Source organism: Callospermophilus lateralis, chromosome 2, assembly GCF_048772815.1.
Source record: "Callospermophilus lateralis isolate mCalLat2 chromosome 2, mCalLat2.hap1, whole genome shotgun sequence".
Taxonomy (NCBI): Eukaryota; Metazoa; Chordata; class Mammalia; order Rodentia; family Sciuridae; genus Callospermophilus; species Callospermophilus lateralis.
The window spans coordinates 189,128,206-189,149,598 of record NC_135306.1 but is presented as its reverse complement, the minus strand read 5'-3'; the positions used below and the strand labels follow the sequence as shown (position 1 = coordinate 189,149,598).

The 21,393-nt window shown below is 37.2% G+C and overlaps 1 protein-coding gene across 3 annotated transcripts in view; it reads right to left on the bottom strand.

Moving 5' to 3' along the window:
* Positions 1–21,393, bottom strand: part of Ttc17 (tetratricopeptide repeat domain 17) — a 115,307-nt gene that overhangs the window by 33,745 nt on the left and 60,169 nt on the right. For 2 of the 3 annotated variants that reach the window (XM_076847068.2, XM_076847069.2), the window contains exons 17-22: positions 21,189–21,359; positions 10,604–10,863; positions 9,583–9,736; positions 4,849–4,969; positions 2,508–2,667; positions 1,638–1,721 (exon numbers count right to left, since the gene is read on the bottom strand). In XM_076847068.2, coding sequence (XP_076703183.1) covers positions 1,638–1,721; positions 2,508–2,667; positions 4,849–4,969; positions 9,583–9,736; positions 10,604–10,863; positions 21,189–21,359 — 950 coding nt within the window. Of the gene's footprint in view, positions 1–1,637; positions 1,722–2,507; positions 2,668–4,848; positions 4,970–6,380; positions 7,062–9,582; positions 9,737–10,603; positions 10,864–21,188; positions 21,360–21,393 lie in introns of those variants that run through there. The other variant, XM_076847070.2, reaches the window with a different exon arrangement.

The following is a 21,393-nucleotide window of genomic DNA, read 5'->3' as shown; positions in this document are numbered from 1 at the left end:
TTTACATTCCTCAAGGTGGAATAGCAATCCCCCTACCCCAAGCTCTAGCCCCAGCTTTTCGGCTAGTTCCCACTTCATGTTTCTGCCTTTTTAAATGAAGAGAAAGGTTTTTATAGACATACTTTTTATAAGACCAACAATAACTTTAAAAGAAAAGAAAAATGCCAAAGTAAAAGAATCTGTCTTGGAGACTAATATGCTATGTTAGAGGTCAGGTGTCAAGGACTTTTTCCTTTCTTTTGAAAGTCAAATAATTTGTCTGAATAAGATTGTTGCTGCTTTGGATCAGTTTCCCCTAACATTTAGTATGTGGTTGTAAATATACTTCATAGAAATAAAATAAGACTGGCTATGTTGTGTTTAATTAACTCTTTCCTATCATACTCTCTTCAATTCTTTTTAACTCTTTGATTTTGGTCTTCTCACTTCTGTCCTGTATGTCCCTTTTTGTGTTTGTGTTATAGTCTTTTGTTGCTTCTTCTAATGTTGTCACTTTCTGGGGTTGTTTTCTATTTTCTTCTGTTTTCACAGTCTTTGCTAATCTCTTCCTACGTTTTTATGTTTTTGCTGTGATTCATGAATAAATTTATGAAATTTGTGAAAATAAATTTCTGAATAAATTTTAAAGTTCACAGCCCAAAGTCTAAACTTATTTGTTGTGGGATAGATTAACTGAGTGTTCTCTGGTTAATTTACTGCTCTTTCCTCTCTGGCTTTCTTATATGTTTGTATCAATGCTGTGGCTGCTCTGTTTAATTACCAGGGATTTTCCTGGTTGGGCTACATAAAGTTTCTTTAGGTAGTGAATTTCTGACATATTCTGAAATTGCTAGCCTAGCCCAGATTATGCTACAAGTTGTCCGTATGGCTTCTGTGTTGATCTTAACTCCTTTTGGAAACCTTTATGTTTTTTTTTTTTTGAATCTGGGGAGCACATCTGTGCTTTACTTTATTATAAATGGACTATGCTAATGGATTTTTCCATGTGTGATACTGTGGAAGGAGGTGGTTCTCCTGCACTGTCATGCTCATACTGAAGCTTGAGCTGCTTTTCCTAATCATTATTATACAACCTCTTGAGTATGATACAGTAATAAAATGGAGAGGTTCTTAGCCATAAAGTAACAAAATTAAAAACCCTTCTTTACAAAAATATCACACAGAAGTAGAAGAGTAGTCTGAGATTTTCAATTATGTTTTCTGTAGGCTGTTTGAAAATGCACTTTTGTAAATACTTTGCTTCAAGATTTCAAGAGAAAAGCTATTTCAAGGTATAATGCCCATCTGTCATCCGAAAGCCAAACTTCTTTCACCAAAGAAACACCTGCCTTATTTCATATACCTAGATTCCATGGTTGCCAATACCAGCACCTCTATAAACCTATGCTGGAATGAGATGAGAAATCGACTTGGTTCAGTCTCCCATAGGAGGTAAACAAAGAGGAAGAAAAAAATATATAACCAAGTAAAGGAAAAATGAATGGAAAAGTCATTAAAATGTCCTGACATGTCATACTACCCCTTTGGTCACTGAATGTTAGTTAATAAAAGAGGTGAGAATCATTTAGGGACAAATAATATGGAAAAGAAGTCAGAAGGTAGACAATTATTTCTAGAGCTCCTGCAGGGTGCCTTACCTTTTCCAAAACTTTGGCAATTCGGGTGCCAATTTGTTCAAGTGACTGTTGTGGATATTGGTCTTTACCAAGATTCTGCAATACCTAGAAGAGAAGGAGATGGCAGATTAGAGGAGTGGAGGCAAAGCAGGTCCTATATGACAGCGCTGAGGCTCCCACTTAGTAAAAATACTAACATGTAAAACATATTCACTCTAACAACATTAGAAAATAAGGGAATTGAAAACTATTTGTAATCTTGTCACCCAGACACAGCTACACTTTGTATGTATATGTTTATATGGTGTATGTTTTAGATACTTTTCTATGTATACTTACATTATTTTTCTCATGAAATATGGGATTATACCATACTATAACCTATATTTTCACATAATATATTCTGAAAATTTCTTCATGTTGATAAATGTATTTCTATCCAATCTTCCTACTGGTATCATTGCATAGTTTGTCTGTACCAAAATTTATTTAGCCCATCTTCTGGTGTAGGTATCTATGGTATGTTTTCCGATCATCTTTGAGGTCTATTCTTTGCTAGGTATAAGCTGGATCTGACCTCTCCCTCTTCTTTAGAATGCCATCAGGAGAATTAACTGCTTCACATACTTCTCTAATGAGCCTCTATCTGATAGCAAGGCAGAATACTACCCACCTAGAGGGATAAGTCAAATTTAAAATTTTATAGTCATAAAGAAAGCATTGGCTCAGTCCCAGGGCCTGAAAGACATTACACTAGATCTCAAGCCACCTAGATAACAGCTAACTGAAAAATAGCAAAAAATGAGTCCTGGTCATTTGTACTTTCTACCTCAGCTGCATCACAACAGTGAGGCTAAAGATGCAACAGGCTGAACAAAGCTGAGCACTCACCTCTGTCAGCTGACTCTCACCAGTGTAGTGCAGACTGGCTCGGTTGGATACCCCATGCAAGTGGTCCAGGGTATGCATGCTCGTGGGGAGATTGCCATTGCACAGGGGCTCTGTCGCTGGCTGCTGTATGGGGGTGGCAAAGTCTATGTGTTCTGTGATGCTGGAAAATGAAGAATACCACATGAGCCAAATCCAAGTGGGTAGAGTGACGAGCACTAACAATCTGCTGCCCATGACTTCCACCTCCTCACTTCCACAAACTCCTCACCAGGGAGGTTTCCAAATGGCTGGGTTTTCTCGTAGGACTTCTTCCAGGGTGCAGATGGTGATAACACATATACCTAGTTCCTATCTTTTCCTTTATGCACAAAAGCACACTTGTCCCCATAGAAGAAGTCCCCAAAAGGCTTGATAGTAAATTCTCTGCAGACATGGCTGTGCATTATGCTATGTGTAATGTCCTTTATGACTCCAAGTGAATTTTATAGACACAACTGTGCCCTACACTGTGTATAAGATGTTAGATACTTTCCTTTATGACCCCAAGTGGGCATTTTCCCACTACACAGGGGTTACATGTTATAGACTGTCATATGCGCTGATAATGGCAAGTTGGCACTGCAGAATTTTACTTCAAAAATTAAGTTCAAACAAGCCATTTAAAAATTTTAACGTATCAGGAAGCCATTCATTCATTCATTATTTATACAGAACTTATTACATGTCAGACCTCAGGGCTACAATAATTATATTTAAAAGTAATGCAGAAAACATGGTTCCTTCTGTGTGCTCATCATCTCGTGCAGGACTCACTTATTACAGATGTGGTAAGTTAGAAAAGATCAAAAGATGGCATAATGAATGGTATATATTTCCTCTGCACCATGAGGAGGGGGCTGGTTCATGAAGGCTTCCCAGAAGAAGTAAGATTTATGTAGAAAATCTTAAGTATGAATGAACCAGGTGAGAAAAGTAGTGAGAACAACACTGCAGGTAAAGGCCACAGCACTGGGCAAAGCTGAAGGTGGCAAGACAGGGCACAGAGCAATAAGAAGTTATCAGAGTGTTTTAAATACGATTTGACTTCCCAGGTGCGGTAGCGCACGCCTGTAATCCCAGTGGCTCCAAAAGCTGAGGCAGGAGGATCATAACTTCAAAAGTCAGCCGTAGCAATTCAGTGAGGCCCTAAGCAACTTAGCAAGAAAGACCCAATCTCTAAATTAAAAATAAAAAGGGTTGGGGATGTGGCTCATTGGTTAAGCAACCTGGGTTCAATTCCCAGTACGAAAAAAAATTTTTTTTTTTTTGACTTGTATTCAGATAATTCTGAGCACTGAGGAGCGAATGGATCGAGTAGGGCAAGAGTGCAAGAGTGCACAGAGCAAGAGGGCAACAGGAGGAAGCTGAGTGGAGATGATAGTGCTGTTTCAGAAGGAAGCAGTGGTAATGGAGTAAATGATTTGGAAAAGTACTCAGAGAGTAAAAGTGGCAAGAATTGGCACAGACTGGGTTTAAGGGAGAAGGGTTTTTAAGGATGATGCCTTGGATTCCTGGCCTAAGGTTATTAAGTATGATGCCTTGGATTCCTAGAGATGTTTATTAAAATATGAAATGAAACAACAACAACAAAAAAGAACCAGTGATTTTTTTTTTTTTTTTTAAATGGATTGTGGGCAAGAAAATCATGGGTTTTGTTTTCTTGAGCTTAGGGTGCCTAAGAGAGATGTAGACAGAGGGTTCAGTAGATGAGTCTATAAATGAGTTGAGGGCTTTGAAGAATGATCTGGGCTGGAGATCTAAATTTGGGAGTTGTCAATTTATCAGTGGCGAATGCAGTTTTGAGAGTAGGTGAGTCTTGAGAGTGATTGTAAAATAAGTGGTAAACCTTGGGGAGTTCTAACACAGACAGGAAAAGCCCGTAATACATTGTCCAATGAAAAAAAGCAGTTATCAGAGAGGCAACTGTGTTTGGCCTGGCACTTGTTGGTAAGTCTGGACATGCTCTGGCTACCCTACAAGTGTACAATGTTCACAAGAGACCATGGGTTTGTTTCTACAAGGGATCTAACCTTCAACTCAACAAAGTTACACATGATTTCTGATGGCTTCTCCAAAATGTGGGTGAGTGCACTGAGAGCAAGGGCACGTTCACTGCTTCCCTGTCATGACATGAGTCCATTTTGTGGCTGTGGTCAGCAATGGTCATCCTTGGCTGACCACAGCTCCAGGAGGGCTACTCTTCTGAGAGCTGTTGACAAAGAGGACATCCCTAAAGTCAGCTAAAGCCCAGTGGGCCTGCTGTCGCAATGTCATGAAGGAAGGATAGGTTGAAGATACTCACTCAATGTTTTTTGAAGAAACTGCAAGCCAGGTACTCACGATGGCAGTCAGCTCTACCCAGCGGAGCTTGAGGCACTCATCTGGGCTGGGCCACCCCAGACTCTGGTAGTCTCGTTTTTTTCCTGGAAGGAAAGTATGTCATGAATGGACATAACTATAAAGGTGATTATTTCATCCAGATGAGCGCATTTGGTGATGCCAGTCATTCTTTAGGGTTTAATCATTTCCACAGTCAACAAACAGATCTAATTAAAATCTTGTCATTCATGGCAACAGGAGTAAAAGTCATATTTGAATAAAGCCTTATTCTTGAAATTAGTTGAAGTAAAAATAGAATGCTTTGTTGGATTTAAGGTTGATCAATATAAATAAGGATTAAGGTATTTTTTTAAAATATTTATTTTTTAGCTTTAGGTGGACACAATATCTTTATTTTATTTTTATGTGGTGCTGAGGATCGAACCCAGTGCCTCACTCATGCCAGGTGAGTACACTACTACTTGAGCCATATCCCCAGACCCCAGAATTAAGATATTCAATGTTAGCAATCTTACTTAATTTTACCCCCCTATATTTTGATTAGGACAAATTTAATTTAGAAGCAACTTATATCTCAAATGTAAGGTTTCTCAAACTGACACTGTTGACATGTTGAGCTAGTTATTTTGGTTGTAAGACCTGTCCTGTTCATTGGGGAATGTTTATCAGCATCTCTGTCCTCCAGCCCGTTACACCCACCCAAAATGTCTGCAGATGCTGCCAAATATCCCTGGGGGACAAAATCACCCTTTGGTGGAGAACCACTACTGTAAAGAAAAGCATCAGGGTGGGAAATGATGATGAGGAAAGGCTGCCATTTGTTGCAAGGGCACTTACTTTGTATTCGGGTTCTGGGCTAGGTGCTGTACATTCACAACCTCGGAGGCAGGCTTTAATCCTCCCATCTCAGGTGAGATAACAGGGACTCAGAGAGAGTGAGTGACCTGCCCAGCATGTGATAGAGCAGGTGGCAGGGCTGGAATCCAGCCCAGGTCATTTGACTCTCACACGAATGCTTCCAATCAGCACACTATTCAACGCTATTAAAGCTGTTTGTTTTATTATGTATTTATTTATTTTTTTGGCATCAGGAATTGAACCCAGTGACATTTCACCACTGAGCTACATCCCTAGTTTTTGGAGACAGGGTCTTGCTAAGTTGCTGAGGATATCACTAAGTTGCTCAGATTGGCCTCAAATTTGGGATTTTCCTGCTTCATCCTCCCCTGTCGCCGGGATTACAAGTGTTGACAGCATGACAGATAAAGCTCTGTTTGTTGATATCCTACACAGGTACTACCTTTTGGGTTTAGGCCCTTTTCCTAGATCAAGTCCTCAAGAAAAGAGTGGAAGCAAGTCTCATCTGGGTAGGGGACTTATGAAGGAATTACAAGGGAATGGATGAGAGAAGAACTTGAGTTCTGCCTAGCACCTTTATCATATAAGAATTTACCAATAACAGAAAACCATTTGAGGAACAGGCAGGGGTTTAAATTTAGATTTTAATAAAAAAGAAAAGAATGGTTTAGAAAAATTTCAAATTAACTCTATTAAAAAGAATCACTTTAGACATACCATAGGTTTTACAATAAAGCTTATTTTCCTTTTATATTTAAGAAGTTCACTTGAAAAATATTTATTGAGCACCTATTATAAGGGGCTGAGAACTGTGTAAAACACTAGCAATACACACAGGAACAATAAGACAGCCTGCTCTTGAGCTCACAGTCTAGTGAGAAAGGCAAACAGACATCATTATACTATAATGGTAAGTGCTGGGGTGAAGGAAGAGAACACTTGCACAGAGAACGACTAATTCTGCTTGCAGGCACCAAGGAAGAGGTGGCACTTGAGTTTGAAGTTTAAGGATGAGTGGTATTTTAGCACTGCAGAGGTGGCATAAGGGCATTCCAGGCAGAGGGAACGGCATGTGCAAAGGCACAGATGTAAAATAAGAACATGGCTGGTTCAGAGAATGGTGCTGGAGGGTAGAGAGAGGCCAGGCTGTAAAGGGTCTTGTAGCCACACTAGGAAGTCTGCACTTTATCCTGCAGGCAATGGGAACACATCTCTCCATCTTGTTCACAAGGTATCATAAGAGGCTCGTTAAATGCCTTGCTGAGATCCAGTTACATTATGTCTATGGCACTTCCCTGGTCTTCCAGTCTAGTAGCCCTAACCGAAAAAGGAAATGAAATTAGTTGAGTGTTATTATTAGTTCTTAGAAAATCTATAATGGCTCTTAATGATCTCAACTTTTTCCCTACAGCTCACAAACTGTCTGTTTCATACTTTGTTTTAGAACATTGTCAGGATTTCCCAGGAAGCTTATGAGCTGATAGTAGATGGAATCTGTATTTATGTAAAAATTGGGATACTGAGCCTGTATCTCCACATGTCTTCCATGCTCAGAACTTCTCATTTTAATGGGAGTAAGTGGTTCCACGATCTAACTTGCAAGCATTTTCAATGCCCCACCCCAAACTGAGTCCACTTAACAATGCTTTGGTGCTCTCATACTGTTTCAATCATATGTGGCTGTAATTTCCACTTTTGTAAGAAACTTTTAGATTTTTGTTTAAAAAGTAACACAGGTTTATTATGTAATATTTAGAACATGGAAAGGCTATAGAAGAAAATTTTTAAAAAATTACCTAAAGCACTGCATTACCCGGAGATGACCACTAATAGCATTTTTTGTAACTCCTTTCTACACTTATTTCTATGCACTTGTTTATTATACCATATTTCACCAAATCTAAGATGTCATCAGTTGTAAGGTACATATTGTTTTAAGCAATTTAATAAAGGAAAATAAGTACAACTATTCTAAGATATAACCAATGGGTAAGATGTATCTGAATTTCAGAGATACTGAAATGTAAAAAAATATATAGTTGATAAAAAGAGCATATTTACTATTTCACAAGAATTGAAGTATTTCTATGCTATTTTATACACTGCATTTGTTCACCTGCTAGATTATAAACTATCCTGGTTGCATAGTACACAGCACAGACATGTTGTAATTTACTTAAGCAGCTATAACATTCAGGTTGTTTTCAAACTTTTACTATATTAAGCAACCCCACAATCAACTGCCATCTTTTGTACTACCTATTAGATGATTTATTTAGGGTAAATTACTGGAAGTAGAATTATTGGTATATTTTGAAATTTTTTGGTCTCTTGTAAAACTATACCCAAATTCATTTTATTAGCTTTTGCTGTTTATTACACATTTAAAAATAACTTGATAAGTGAAAGTAGTGACTGACTTTTTGTGTTTGCCCTCCTTTGATTGCTAGTAAGCTGAATTTCTCACGTGTTTAGTGCCTAAGTGTGTGTGTATGTATGTATATTTGGTGAAAAATCTGCTCATACTTTACTGAAATACCATACTGTATTTTTGATGTTGAGTTGTGCATCTGTTATTTAAATGATAGTGATATCCTTCATCATATATTCTATAAATATATAGAAATATTCGAAAAACTTTTTTTTCAGTCCTTTGTCTTTTTATTCTGTAGTGCTTTCTAGTGCCACATTATTATTTTTCTCTCTTCCTTAGGAAAGTTCTTCATCTTAAGAACAAGTAAGTATTCATCTAAATTTTCTTCCTTCATAATTCTATGACATTTAATAACAACATTTAATGAAAATTCAGTGGGCTCTTCATTTCCATGTTTTATGTATGGACATCATTTTCACTGATACTGAGACAGACCTAACAGGCAAGTGTTGTCTTCCTCCTGTAACTTGTTAACAAATGTCAGCTTCCTTTAATAATAGAAGTAACTCAAACTTTTAACTCTAGCCATAAACAAATATCCTTCTTGGTGTCCTCAGAATTTATTACAGGTTTGTTCTTGGATTCAACTAAACTGACCCCATTATTTATATTTTTTTATGGGCCTTTGCTTTCAGTTTTGGTAAGTACTTAAACCCAATCAAATAAGACACTTTTAAATGAGATAAATTTTCAGTCTAAGATAGAAAAATACCCTTATAAAAAAGAATATAACATGTTTAAAAAGGAATTCTATCAACATTATTTAATTGCTGAAAAAGAAAGTCAACTGGGTGCATGGCAGTGGCCCTTAACATGGAGCTCATAGATGGACTTCAGGACAAATATGAATCCCTGAAAGTATATGCCAAACTGTGACATATATGTGTTATTTCACTCGGAACAGTTCTAAAACATTTATCCAATACTTAAAAGAGATTTCTGACTCACAAACACATACTATTACTGATTGGGCCCTATGTGCCAGTGCATTTTAAGTACTATTCACATATAAAGTCATATAATCCTTACTACCACCATGTTCAGTAATGCTATTATCATCCCATTTTATAGATAAGAAACATGAGGAACAGGGAAGTAAATGGCAGAACTGGTGTTTGAACCCTAGATGTCTGGTGAAAACTCCTACTTTTCTATATTATACTAGACTATCACGTTAAGAATCAGATATTTAAGCTTAAGGTGATAAAAATAAAAGCCAAATAGTTTAAAAAAACCCAAGTAAATATAATATAATATAATCAAAATAAACTTTTTGTACCAATAACTGAATTTGTTCTTTTATTTTCTCACCTAAACTATTCTAAGTCACAAACACATCCTTTGTGAGAAATGAGACAGTGAAATCTAAAAGAAGAAACTGGCACCTGAAACATTCAAGTTTACCTTGTGGCCCAGGAGATGCCACCTTGGGACCAGTGATCTCCAGGTTTGCTTGGTAACGATGCCCATTTTCTGCTTGGTTTGATTCAACCTTTTTCCCAGGAGTTTTCTTATGATCTCCTTTGGGTTTCTTTACACGTTTGACCTGGAATGTGATCTGAAAGACAGAAGTATGTCAGGGACAAATTAGGCCAATTATGAAATCTGCGCATTCCTGTGGATTCGATGGCTTTAAGAATAACCCAGATGGATATACTAATTACACCATCTGATCATTGGACATTGTACAGGTATGTTGGAGTATCCATTGTATCCCATTAATATGTACAATTATTTATGCTATGCAGCAACTAAAAAATATTTTTTAAAATATAAAGTTTCAAAAGAAAAACAAACAATCCACACAACCCTGCAAATCCAGTCCTGTCTTAGGGTTAAGTTCTCTTTTCTAAGTTAAGTTAACTTAACCTAAGTTAATCTTTTGAAACTTTATATACGCTTGGAAATCAGGTCTTGTTATGTTGAACTACAGGGCTCAAGTGATCCTTCTGCCTCAGTCTCATGTTTGCTGAGAAGAAGGCATGCACCATCATATCCAGCTAAGTAATGAAAAATGGGGGCTGGGAGTATAGCTGTGCTTGCCTAGCATGCACAAAGCCCTGGGTTTGATTCCCGGTATTGGGGGAAAAAAAGACAAATAAAAATGGTTAATGAAATGAAAATCACAGTCTTGAAGCCTGTCTAGAGAACACTGAAAGAAAGATCTGATCTGGGCAATTCCAAGTCTGCAGGAAGTTTGAGTGTGGTTTCATACCCATTTCATTTCCTCCCATCTCCTAGAAGAGTAATAATGCGTAAGTAACATAAAATGCTTCCTGTGGTACATTTCCAATGTGAAGGCTACCCATGAGTGTGGAGTAAAATAGTGCTCCCATACTCAACAAAAACTTCACACTTTGCACACCAGGAGCCCCCAGGCCAGGACCAGGGCACAATTCCATGAGAACTGAGTTGGTAAACTTACCCACTCTGTTGCTTCATCGTCTTCACTTCTGCAGTCTCCATAACAAGAGCTTTTGGCCACTCCATCCTGGGGACCTTTCTTCAGCACGCGTATCCCCTGCAAGTCTAGACGTCGCCCCTTCATCTCAAGTGCTCCCCCAAAGCCTTCCAGCGGCCAGGCCTGTTGAAATTCATCCACCAAAGCCAGTATCTCTTCTGACATCTTTGTTTCATCTGAATTCTCCATCTCATCAGAACCATTGCTTTCCTCAACCACTGTACCTGGAATTAAGTTACATAGTTCTCATTCAAGTACTCAGTGACTACAACCCTACTTATACAGAAGTGTTGGCTCTGCTTAGAGGCACTTCTAATGTTCACCTTCATGAAAATACCATTTGAATCTTCAAAATTCATAGCAGAATATCATCTCTGCCACTGAGCTGTTGTCAAAAGCCTGGCTGAGAATAATGCAGCAGCTAGATAGCAGGTAGTCAAAGATACACCACTAATGTGGCCACGAGGACAGCTACGCTAGCTATGTTATTTTCTGAAAAACATCCACTTGCTCTCTATATAAGACTTTAACACATCTTTCTTACTACTAGATAGATCATCCAGACATAAACTAACATTCTAAAGAACTAAAAAATACAATTAATAATATGGACCTAAGAGACATCTATAGTTATTTCATCCATCAACAATGGAATTCACTTTCTTCTCAGCAGCATATGGAACATTTTCTAAAACAGACATATTATAGGTCACAAAGGAAATCTTAGCAAATATAAAAAAACAGATAATACTTTGCATTCTATCAGAACATAATGAAATAAAATTAGAAATCAACAATAAGATATGAAAAAAACCATTTTCACACCTGGAGCTTAAATAATACACTTTTAAATAATGAATGGATAACAGAAGAAATCAGGGGAGAAATAAAAAAAAATTTTAGAAGTAAATGAGACTAGTGATACAACATATCAAAATCTCTGGGTCAGTATGAAGGCAGTTCTAAGAAGAAAGTTTACAGTGTTGAGTTCATGCATCAAAAGAACAGAAAGATACCAAATAAATAATCTAATATTACACCTCAAAGCCCCAGAAAAAGAAGAACAATTTCCACCAAAATCAGTAGAAGACAGGAAACAATTAAAATCAGAGCTAAAATGAAACTGGGAATAAAAAAAATACAAAAGATCAATAAAACAAAAGAGCTTTTTTTTTTTTTGAAAGAGCAAACAAGACTGATGAACCCTTAGCTAAACTAACAAAAAGAAAGAGAGAAAACAAATTAACAAAATTCAAGATGAAATAGAAAATATCAGCACAGACGCTACTGAAATACAGAGAATCATTAGAAATTATTTTGAAAATTTATAGTCCAATAAGCTAGAAAATTCTGAAGACTTTGACAAATTCCCAGAGACATATGACCTACCCAAACTGAACCATGAAGATATAGAAAACTCAAACAGATCAATATCAAGAAATAAAACTGAAGCAGCTATCAAAACCTTCCAGCAAAGAAAAGTCTAGGACTGGACAGATTTTCAGCCAAGTTCTACCAGAACTTTAAAGGAGAACTAATACCAATCCTCTATAAAATGGAGGATTATTTTTCTATAAAATAGAAAATGAGAACACTGCTAAACTCATTCTATAAAGTTGCTATCACCTTGATACCCAAACCAGACAAAGCCATATCAAGGAAAGAAAACTTCAGGGAAATATCCTTGATGAACACAAATGCAAAAATTCTTAATAAAATAGGTGGCAAACTGCTTAAAAAGATAGTGCATCACGATCAAGTTGGTTTTATCCCAGGGATGTATTTTTTTTGTTCAACATACAGAAGTCAATACATGGAATTCACTACATAAATAGTTAAGGTCAAGAATTTATGAAGTACATTTAATGAAGTACAGTACCAATTCGTGTTTAAAACACTAGAAAAAGTAGGGATAAAAGGAACTTACCTCAACATTGTTGAGATGATATATCACAAACTCAAGGCCAATATTATACCGAATAGAGAAAAACTGAAAGCATTTTCTTTAAAAACACAACAAAACGAGGATCTCACTTTCACCACTCCTATTCAACATAGTCTTTGAAACTACAGCCAGAGCAATCAGGCAAAAGAAGGAAATTAGAGGGATATAAACAGGAAAAGAAGAGCTCAAATGATCTGTTTGCTGACGACATGATTCTTGTATTTAGAAGACCCCCAAAAAATCCACCAAAAGACTTCTAGAGCTCATAAGTGAATTCAGCAAAGTAGCAGATACAAGATCACTCATAAATCAATGTGTTCCTATATTCCAATGATGAATCTGCTGAAAAAGAAATTAGGAAACTATCCCATTCACAATAAGCTAAGTAAAATAAAACAAACAAACAAACAGAAAACAAAAAAATACTTGGGAGTCAGTCTAACAAAAGAAATGAAGAGAAAACTACAAAACACTACAGAAAGAAATTGAAGAAGACCTTAGAAGATGGAAAGACCTCCTATGTTCTTGGATAGGCAGAATTAATATTGTTAAAATGGCTATTCTCCCAAAAGTGCTATACAGAATCAATGCAATCCTCATCAAAATTTCAATGACATTCTTCACAGAACTAGAAAAGGCAGTCATGAAATTCAATTGGAAAATTAAGAGGCCCAGAATAGCTAATAGTGATAAGAGCAAAACAGGAGATATTACAACATCAGACCTCAAATTATACTACAGAACTATAATAACAGAACAGCATGGTACTGGCACCAAAACATACGTGAAGGCAATGGTATAGAATACAAGATGCAGAGACAAACTACAAAAATACAGTTATCTGGTATTAGATAGAGGTGCCAAAAAACACACATTGGGAGAAAAGATTGCTTTTTAACAAATGGTACTGGTAAAACTGGAAATCCATACTTGGAACAATGAAATCAAACCCCTATCTCTCACCCTGCACAAAATTCAACCCAAAGTGGATCAAAGACCTTGGTGTTAGACCAGAAACCCTGCACCTGCTAGAAGGAAATGTAGGCCCAACACTCCAACATGTTACCACAGGAACCAAATTAACAAGACTCCTAAAATGCAAGAAATAAAATAAGAAAATCAATAAGTGGGATGGCATCATATTAAAAAAGCTTCACAGCAAAGGAAACAAAAATTTATATGAAGATAGAGCCTACAGAATGAAAATGATCTTTACCACCAGCTCCTCAAATAGGGCTTACCATCCAGAATATAAAAAGAACTAAAAAAACTTAACACCAAAAACCAAACAACAACAACAAAAAAAACTAATCAAAATTAAATAGGCAAAAGAACTAAACAGACACTTCTCAAAAGAAGAAATACAAATGTTCAAGATATATATATAAAAAAAGTTCAACATCTCTAGCAATTAGGGACATGCAAATAAAAACTACATTGAGATTTCATTTCACTCCAGTCAAAATGGCAATTATCTAGTATACAAATAATAATAAATGTTGGTGAGGATGTGGGGAAAAAGATACACTCATATTTTATTGGTGGACTACAAATTAGTGCAATCACTCTGAAAAGCAGTATGGAGATTCTTCAAAAAACTAGGGATGGACCCACTATATGACCCAGCTATTCCACTTCTTGGTATATATCCAAAAGATTTAAAATCAGAATACTACACTAATGTAGCCACATTGACGTTAATTAACAGCAGCACAATTCAAAATAGCCTAGCTATGGAAACAATCTAGGTGCTCTTCCAACACAGGAATGGATAAAGAAAATGTGGTTATACATGCAATGGAGTATTAGCCATAAAGAAGAATGAAATTATAGCATTTGATTTGTATAAATCATAGCATTTGTAAATGGATGGAACTGGAGACCATTACACTAAGTGAAATAAGCCAGTTCCAAAAAGTCAAAGGTCGAATTTGATTTTGAATTAGTGGGAGCTAATTCAAAATAAGGGGAAGGAAATTAAAAAAAATAATAAAGTAAGAAAAAAAAGGAGAGAGAATTTCATCAAAATAGAGGAAAGATCAGTGTGGGGGGGTGAGGAGTAAGAAGGGAAAGGAAAAGGGAAGAACAGTGAAACGAATCTGATTGAACTTTCTCTATGTGCATGCACACATGTGGCATGGTAGGCCTGGCATTGTGTGTATCTACAGGACACTAATAAAAGAAACAAACAAAGTAAACTGTAAATAGATTGAAGGCAGCTGGGTGGAGTGGGGGGTGGGTGGAGGAGTACGTGATGGGAACTGAATTGGAGTGGGTTGTGTTCCATGCTTTTGTGATAATGTCAGGTTATATCCTGGTGTTGTATATAAAAAGAATTAAAAAAGAAAGAAAAAGACAGATGGCAAAGATGAAGCTTATTATGGTGCGTTATAGTGTACTTTCTTCCTAAAATGGTTACCAAGTTATTATTTATGTTGTTCAAGTACATAAAGCCTCCCATGGATGCTTTTTGGTACAATGAGTAAGCAAAAACTCTCTCCTCCAAGAACCTGACATTTTCTCAATGTTCACAACCCTGCAACTTCCCCTCTGTGCTTAGATAACAAGGAGGCTTGGTACATGTTATCCTGAGTTTCCTAAATTCTTTACTGTTTAACTTTGGTTGTTCATTTTGAATTAATGGCTGGCTCTTACGCTGTGTGCTCTGTGAAAGTTTTCCCTCATCTTTTTTGGAAGTAGATGGGTCACAAAAGCAAATTGCTTATTCCTCCTTTTGTAACAAGTACTGATTGATTAATCAGAGAACTCTGGTTGATGGCTCAGACAATGCCAGTCTGTTGTTCCAGTGCAATAACCTTCAGTTGGCAACTCTGCTTGTTTACGGGTTTAGAACATCATATTAATCAGGCAACATGAGGATGCTCATACTCAAACCAACCAGATCTACAGCTGCAGTGAGCAACGCATCTTAGAAATGCTGGGGGCTGGGGGTGAGAAACATGGATGACTACCGCAGTTGCAAATGACTTAAAGCTTTGAGCCATATTCACAGGTCAACAATGTCACCCACAGCTCTGGTGGCATCTCCGCCTCTCATCCCATTTTCTACTGCAGAAAAGTGGGAAGGTCTGATAACAAATTGGGGGCACTGTTAGAAATCTCTAAAACTCTTCCTTGAAAAAGCCATAGGGTTCTTCTCTTTATTCATACAAGTGACTACAAAATGTACTGCTGTCTTTTCAAGTAAGTTCCTTTTAGGCTTTCCAAACCAATCTGTTGCTTTCTACTGCTTTTTTATTATTTTTTTTAATTTTTATTTTTTTAGTTATAGTTGGACACAATACCTTTATTTATTTATTTTAATGTGGTGCTGAGGATCAAACCCAGTGACTCGAGAGTGTTGGGCGAGAGCTCTACCGCTGAGCCACAACTCCAGCCCCTAATTATTATTATTTTTAATTGTGTTCTGAAATAAGCATATGGGTTTGTCAAACCTTTTTCTTTAGGATATTCAGACAAAAGCAGTCAGTTACTTGCCTAAATTAAGTAGCTGGTATTATAATATATGCAGGGCTAAGAGGCCTGATTTTCAGTTTCTCTTTTGTTTGCTCTGATGTTCCTAAAGTCCATCACTGCACCTGGCACACAGCAGACACACAGGTGTGGAAGGCATTAATGAGGACCTGGGAACAACTGGTTTGTGAGGTTCTTGAGGATCTCTGCTTCTTTTGCCTTTGTCTTGTCCACTGGCTTTTCAGGTCTTTTAACTTTAAGGTCTGCCTTGTCAATTGCTAATGCACTGTCAACCCTGCTGATGGGCGTGCAATATGAAGTTGAACACTGGAACACTAGCGTAGTGTCTGGTGCACTGTGTGATTTAAAAGTTCTCTGCAGATCACTCAGGAAGGCAGCTCTACAGGGATGCTACTGGGACCCCAAATAGCAACTTCACTGGAAGAGTTGCTTGGCATCTGACTGTGTTCACAGAGTTGTTTCTAAGAATCCCTCATCTTATCTTAGATTCTTTTCCTTCCTTTTCCTATGGCAACCGTAGGATTCTTTGTACCCAGTCTTGAAATAGGAAAAGGCTTTTGATAGGTTTGGCTCCAGCAAAGAATATGGGCTTAAAGAAAACTGGCTTTTGGCCAAGAGGAACTGCAGTAACTGTTACCTGTGTATAGTCACAGTTACACATGGATTCTGTGTTTGGAAACCTTACTTCCTTTCTGTAGGCACTACTATTTGAAAAGCATTCATGTCATTTACCTGCACAAGTTCTGCAAACCCAATTCCCAAAGGTTACTGCTTCCCTGTGCCCCTAACATATGGTAATACATATCATTTTAATAAAATTCTTAAGACAGAGAGGCTTTCATTAATGGAAATTGATGTTCTAATGAAAAGACACTTCAGAACTTACTGCATGCTTCTGCTATTGGCAGCCTTTAGGCCTTTCCAAAGGTTGCTGGGTTGGGGTCACAGGAATTTCTAAAGAAAAACGCTGAATATATACACATCTTCATCTATACCCCAAAGGTGAGCAATCAATAGATCATAAAGTGATATGAGTTAGAAAAAGAACAACCACCACCAAATCTTTATTTATTTAGATAAATAAATGACTGTGAGGTGACTATCTCTGTACTTGAAGCTATACAGATGGGAGCAAAAAGAAAACGAAAGTTCCTGACCCCAAAGAATTAAATATAACCAATTTAGAATCAAGTTGGAAACACAAAACTATATACATATATATTAAACAATAATAGGACAAAAAAGAACAAAATATTTGAATGTAACCACAAAATATTTCTCAGAGGAAAGAGGTTGAGCATATATTTTATCTATGGGTTTGTGAGGATTTTGGTTCACAAGCAGCCTCTTAAGTCCTGAAGGAGTACAGTCATGTCTATGTTTATAGAAGTGAATGTTTATTGAATTCCAACTGTGTACCTGGAACTAAAATAAATGCTTTCCAAATTACTCAAAAATCATTGTAAGAAACATTTAAAAAAGTTAAAATAAACAAGAAAAAGAAGGCTGAGGAAGGTCAAATAATGTGCTCAAGATTTAACAACTAGTAGGTGTAGAGCCAGAGCATGACAACAATATCTCTGACTATAAAACCTATGTTCTTCCTTCCACTGTAAGGGTTGCTAGGAAGGAATTCTGAACTAGATGATGAGGTAAAGCAGTGATTTTCAAATGTTAATCAGTGACACAATTTCACCAATTCTTAGCAAAATGAGAAATAAAAAAGGGACAATCAAATAAAACTCTCTCATACTGATACACATTTATTGGTGTAAGGTTGTAAACAATAAAGGACAGAAACTGACCTTTATTCTGAAATCACTTTTGTACTTTTCTGACATTAAACTATTCTGCTTAATGAACTAAAGGTAGTACTAGATTCTAGACTTTTTTGAAATATGACCTTATCAATTAAAAACCTAAAGTTCTTCCAGGTGCAATGGTGCAAAACTGTAATCCCAGAGACTTGGGGGAAGCTGAGGCAGGAGGATCCTGAGTTCAAGGCCAGTCTGGGCAACTCAGTCAGATCCTGTCTGAAAAATTAAAAGGGCTGGATGTAGTTCACTGATGGAGTGCTCGTCTAGCATGCAAAAGCCCCTGAGTTTAATCTCTAATACCACAATCAAATCATCAATCAATCAATCAAGTTCTAATGCATCAAACCCCTATTTAAGAGAAACAAAGGTCTGAAGGTTTCAGGATGAACTTTAGTTATACCACCTGCTGAAGATCTCAGGCAATTTCTCTGAGTCTCAATTTCTTCTCTATAAGAAGGGCTGAATAATATCTACTTCATAAGGTTAGTACATAATTCACAATACTTTGTAAATTATAAAATGTCACACGAAGTTAGTAATTACCATGATAGTGGCAACTGGAGAGAATTCAACTATTTGTATCTTTAAATTTTCCTCCAAATATAGGTTTTTCAAAAATGTCAAAAGTTTTCTTTAATGTATATGCTTATAACACTATTTGTATTAAAAAGTGGGAGTTTTTCTGACTCTGATAACCACACTATAGGAAGCCTACTGGTATCAATGTAGTTCTGTGGACTTGCTGTTAGAACCTGGGGAATAAGAAAAGGGTATGCCCAGAATTTAAACAGATCATAAAGACAGTAAACAGGAGTGTCACCATCATATTACAGACTGAATTAGAAATGTGAAAAGGAATCCACCCTAAGAGACAGTCTACATGGTGCTGAAAGGGACCTGGAAAAAAACCTAGTCTCAGGGCAACTATATTTATCCCTAGTATGGGAACAGGATGGAACTACATGGGGATCATGCAACTAAAGAAACCACACTGTTAAGACCTGTCTCAGCAATGATGTGTCCAAAAAAAGAGAGACAAAGGGCAAGATGCTACTTGGGTTTTATTCTGAACTGTCCTGGGTGGCGGGGGAAGAACTTCTTTGGTAGTTGTAAATATCCTAGTCACAGTGGAGTTCTATTGTTTTGGAATAAATACTGTTTCTATAAATGACTAAAATATCACTTATTACTCAGTTTAATTTCTGTGGATTCTTAGTTTAGCAAGCAACCTCATGATGCTCATTGAGTTGTACAGGTATCTTAATGCCAAAAAAGAGACATGAAGTGCTAGGTATCAGGGAGGAGTAGTCCCAATTATAAACATCAGGTTAAGAATAAATACATCTTTTTGAGTTGATAAATGGGGTTTAATTTCCTTAAAGTCCAATGGGTAAAATGGCTTAATCTACTTTCCTAAACCTGTGAAGGTCATGACTGGAGGAAAATCACCACTGTTGTGTTTTCATCAGCACCAGTGGTGTTCCTTCCCTTTGAGGTCTTTCTTCTCTGAGACATCACTTTTTATATACAATATTAAAAGAAAAGATTCTGTAGCTGTAAATATATTAATCCAATTTATATAGGAAGGCAATATGGGCAGTTCACAAGGAATGTCAAATTGCATAGGACATGGTATATAAGAAGCTCATTGTCTGATGGGAGACAAGATATGCAAACAATTAATAGTATATGAAAAGTGCTTTGAAAAATAGTAGAAACAAGACCATTGAGGACAACCTAAATGCTTGGAGACCATCATGAATGCTTCATGGAGAAAGTGGCATTTGAGCTGGATCTTGGAGAGCTATCCATTTAAAAAGTGTATGTAGGAGTCACTCCCAGCCTGTCCGAAAAGATAAGAGGCTCAAGACAGCATGCCGTGAGAGGAGAATGGTAAAAACATCTGTGCTTCCTGTCATGTAGCACACTAGTAGGTGACACAGCTAGAGAGGGAAGTAGGGGCTAAACTGCTTCGTATCCCCAACTAAGACTTCTGGATTCTTACTTTAGTAATAGCCACTGAAAACACTTCAATCTATGCAACTTACCTGATCAGAATAACATTTTAGAAACAACTCTTTGGACACACAGAAAGTGGTAATAGTGGCGGCTCTGTCTTTATGTGGTGGTGAGGATCGAACCTAGGGCCTCTCCTGCACTAGGTAAGCACTCTACTGCTGAACTATAACCCTAGCCCTACTTCTATTTTCAAAAATAGGTACCAATTATGTATATTCACTTGCTTTGTCTTTGTCTCTCTCCACATGTAGAGACTAAAGTAAAAGGCTACTGCAACACCAAAGATAAAAACAAAGTTTGAATACAGGCAGTGGCGAGGAAATAGACAAGAAGATGGTGGACTCTACAGGTCTTAGAAACTGATTGGTTATAGTGGTGGCTGAGTCAGTTGTGCTACATTGAAAGGGGATACAGGAATTAGAAGCAGCTCAGAAAATAGAATGAAAATAAAGTCAAGTTCAATAGTGGGATAAAAATAAAGTCAAGTACCTCTGGCATATCAAGATAAGGGCTCGCTAAAAATGTAGATATAAAAACTGGAGTTTTACAGAACTTCTTAGCTGAGCGCACAGCTTTGAAGTCACTGGTATATTCAAGGTGTCTGAGTCACCACCAGGTAAGACACAGAGGAATAAGAAGACCAAGTTTAGATACTGGGTAGCTCCACAGATAGAGAGCAGAATAAAGAATAAGTAAAGGAAACTTAAAGAGTCGGTCTTGAGGGTAGGCAAGAGCAAGTGATTCTAGAAACCAAGAGGAGAGAAAAGAGTTTCAAGAAGTGGAGAGTTAGGTGTAGTTCAAACTTCAGAAAACTGGTCAAGAAGAGTGAATACTAAAAAGAAGTCATTCATTTTGGCCATTCTAAATTGACAAACTGTTCAGCATGGCACAGCTCAAAATGTCAGAAAGTGGAATGGTGGCATGTCCATTATTCTACACTTGTAAATTTTATTGGGTTAGTGTATATATAGCTGATTTTTCTATTTTCAGTGACTTAATAGAATAACAACACTGAGAAGAAAGATTGGTATATAATGAATCAAATTTGTTCTAGCAAAAGACAGTGAGGTGGAGGAAAGAGGAAGTATGGAGACCACTATCACATTAGAGCTTGTTTTCTGCCTTGCGGCTGAGAGTCACCCTCATGATTATACAACACGAGTGGCTGTTAAACAGGAGGAAGCGAACTCTTGAAATGAGGGAAAAGCCAAAGCTTAAAGATCGAGAGAGTTGATTTTTCCCCAGAAGCACAGCCCAGGTCAAATCAACTTACTTTCAAGTCTAAGGGCATCTGAGTCTCTCCCTGAATTCTCAACAGAGAATACAGGGTCCTCCTCTGTTCCTCTCTCAAAGGGCTCTTCTTCAGCAGCATCCAGTGACTGTGAGTTGTCAAAATATTTCTGTTTGTCATGGCTGTTGTCCGGTGTTTTCTCATGACAATGACCTCAATGACAAGAGACACAGATATAACACATTAG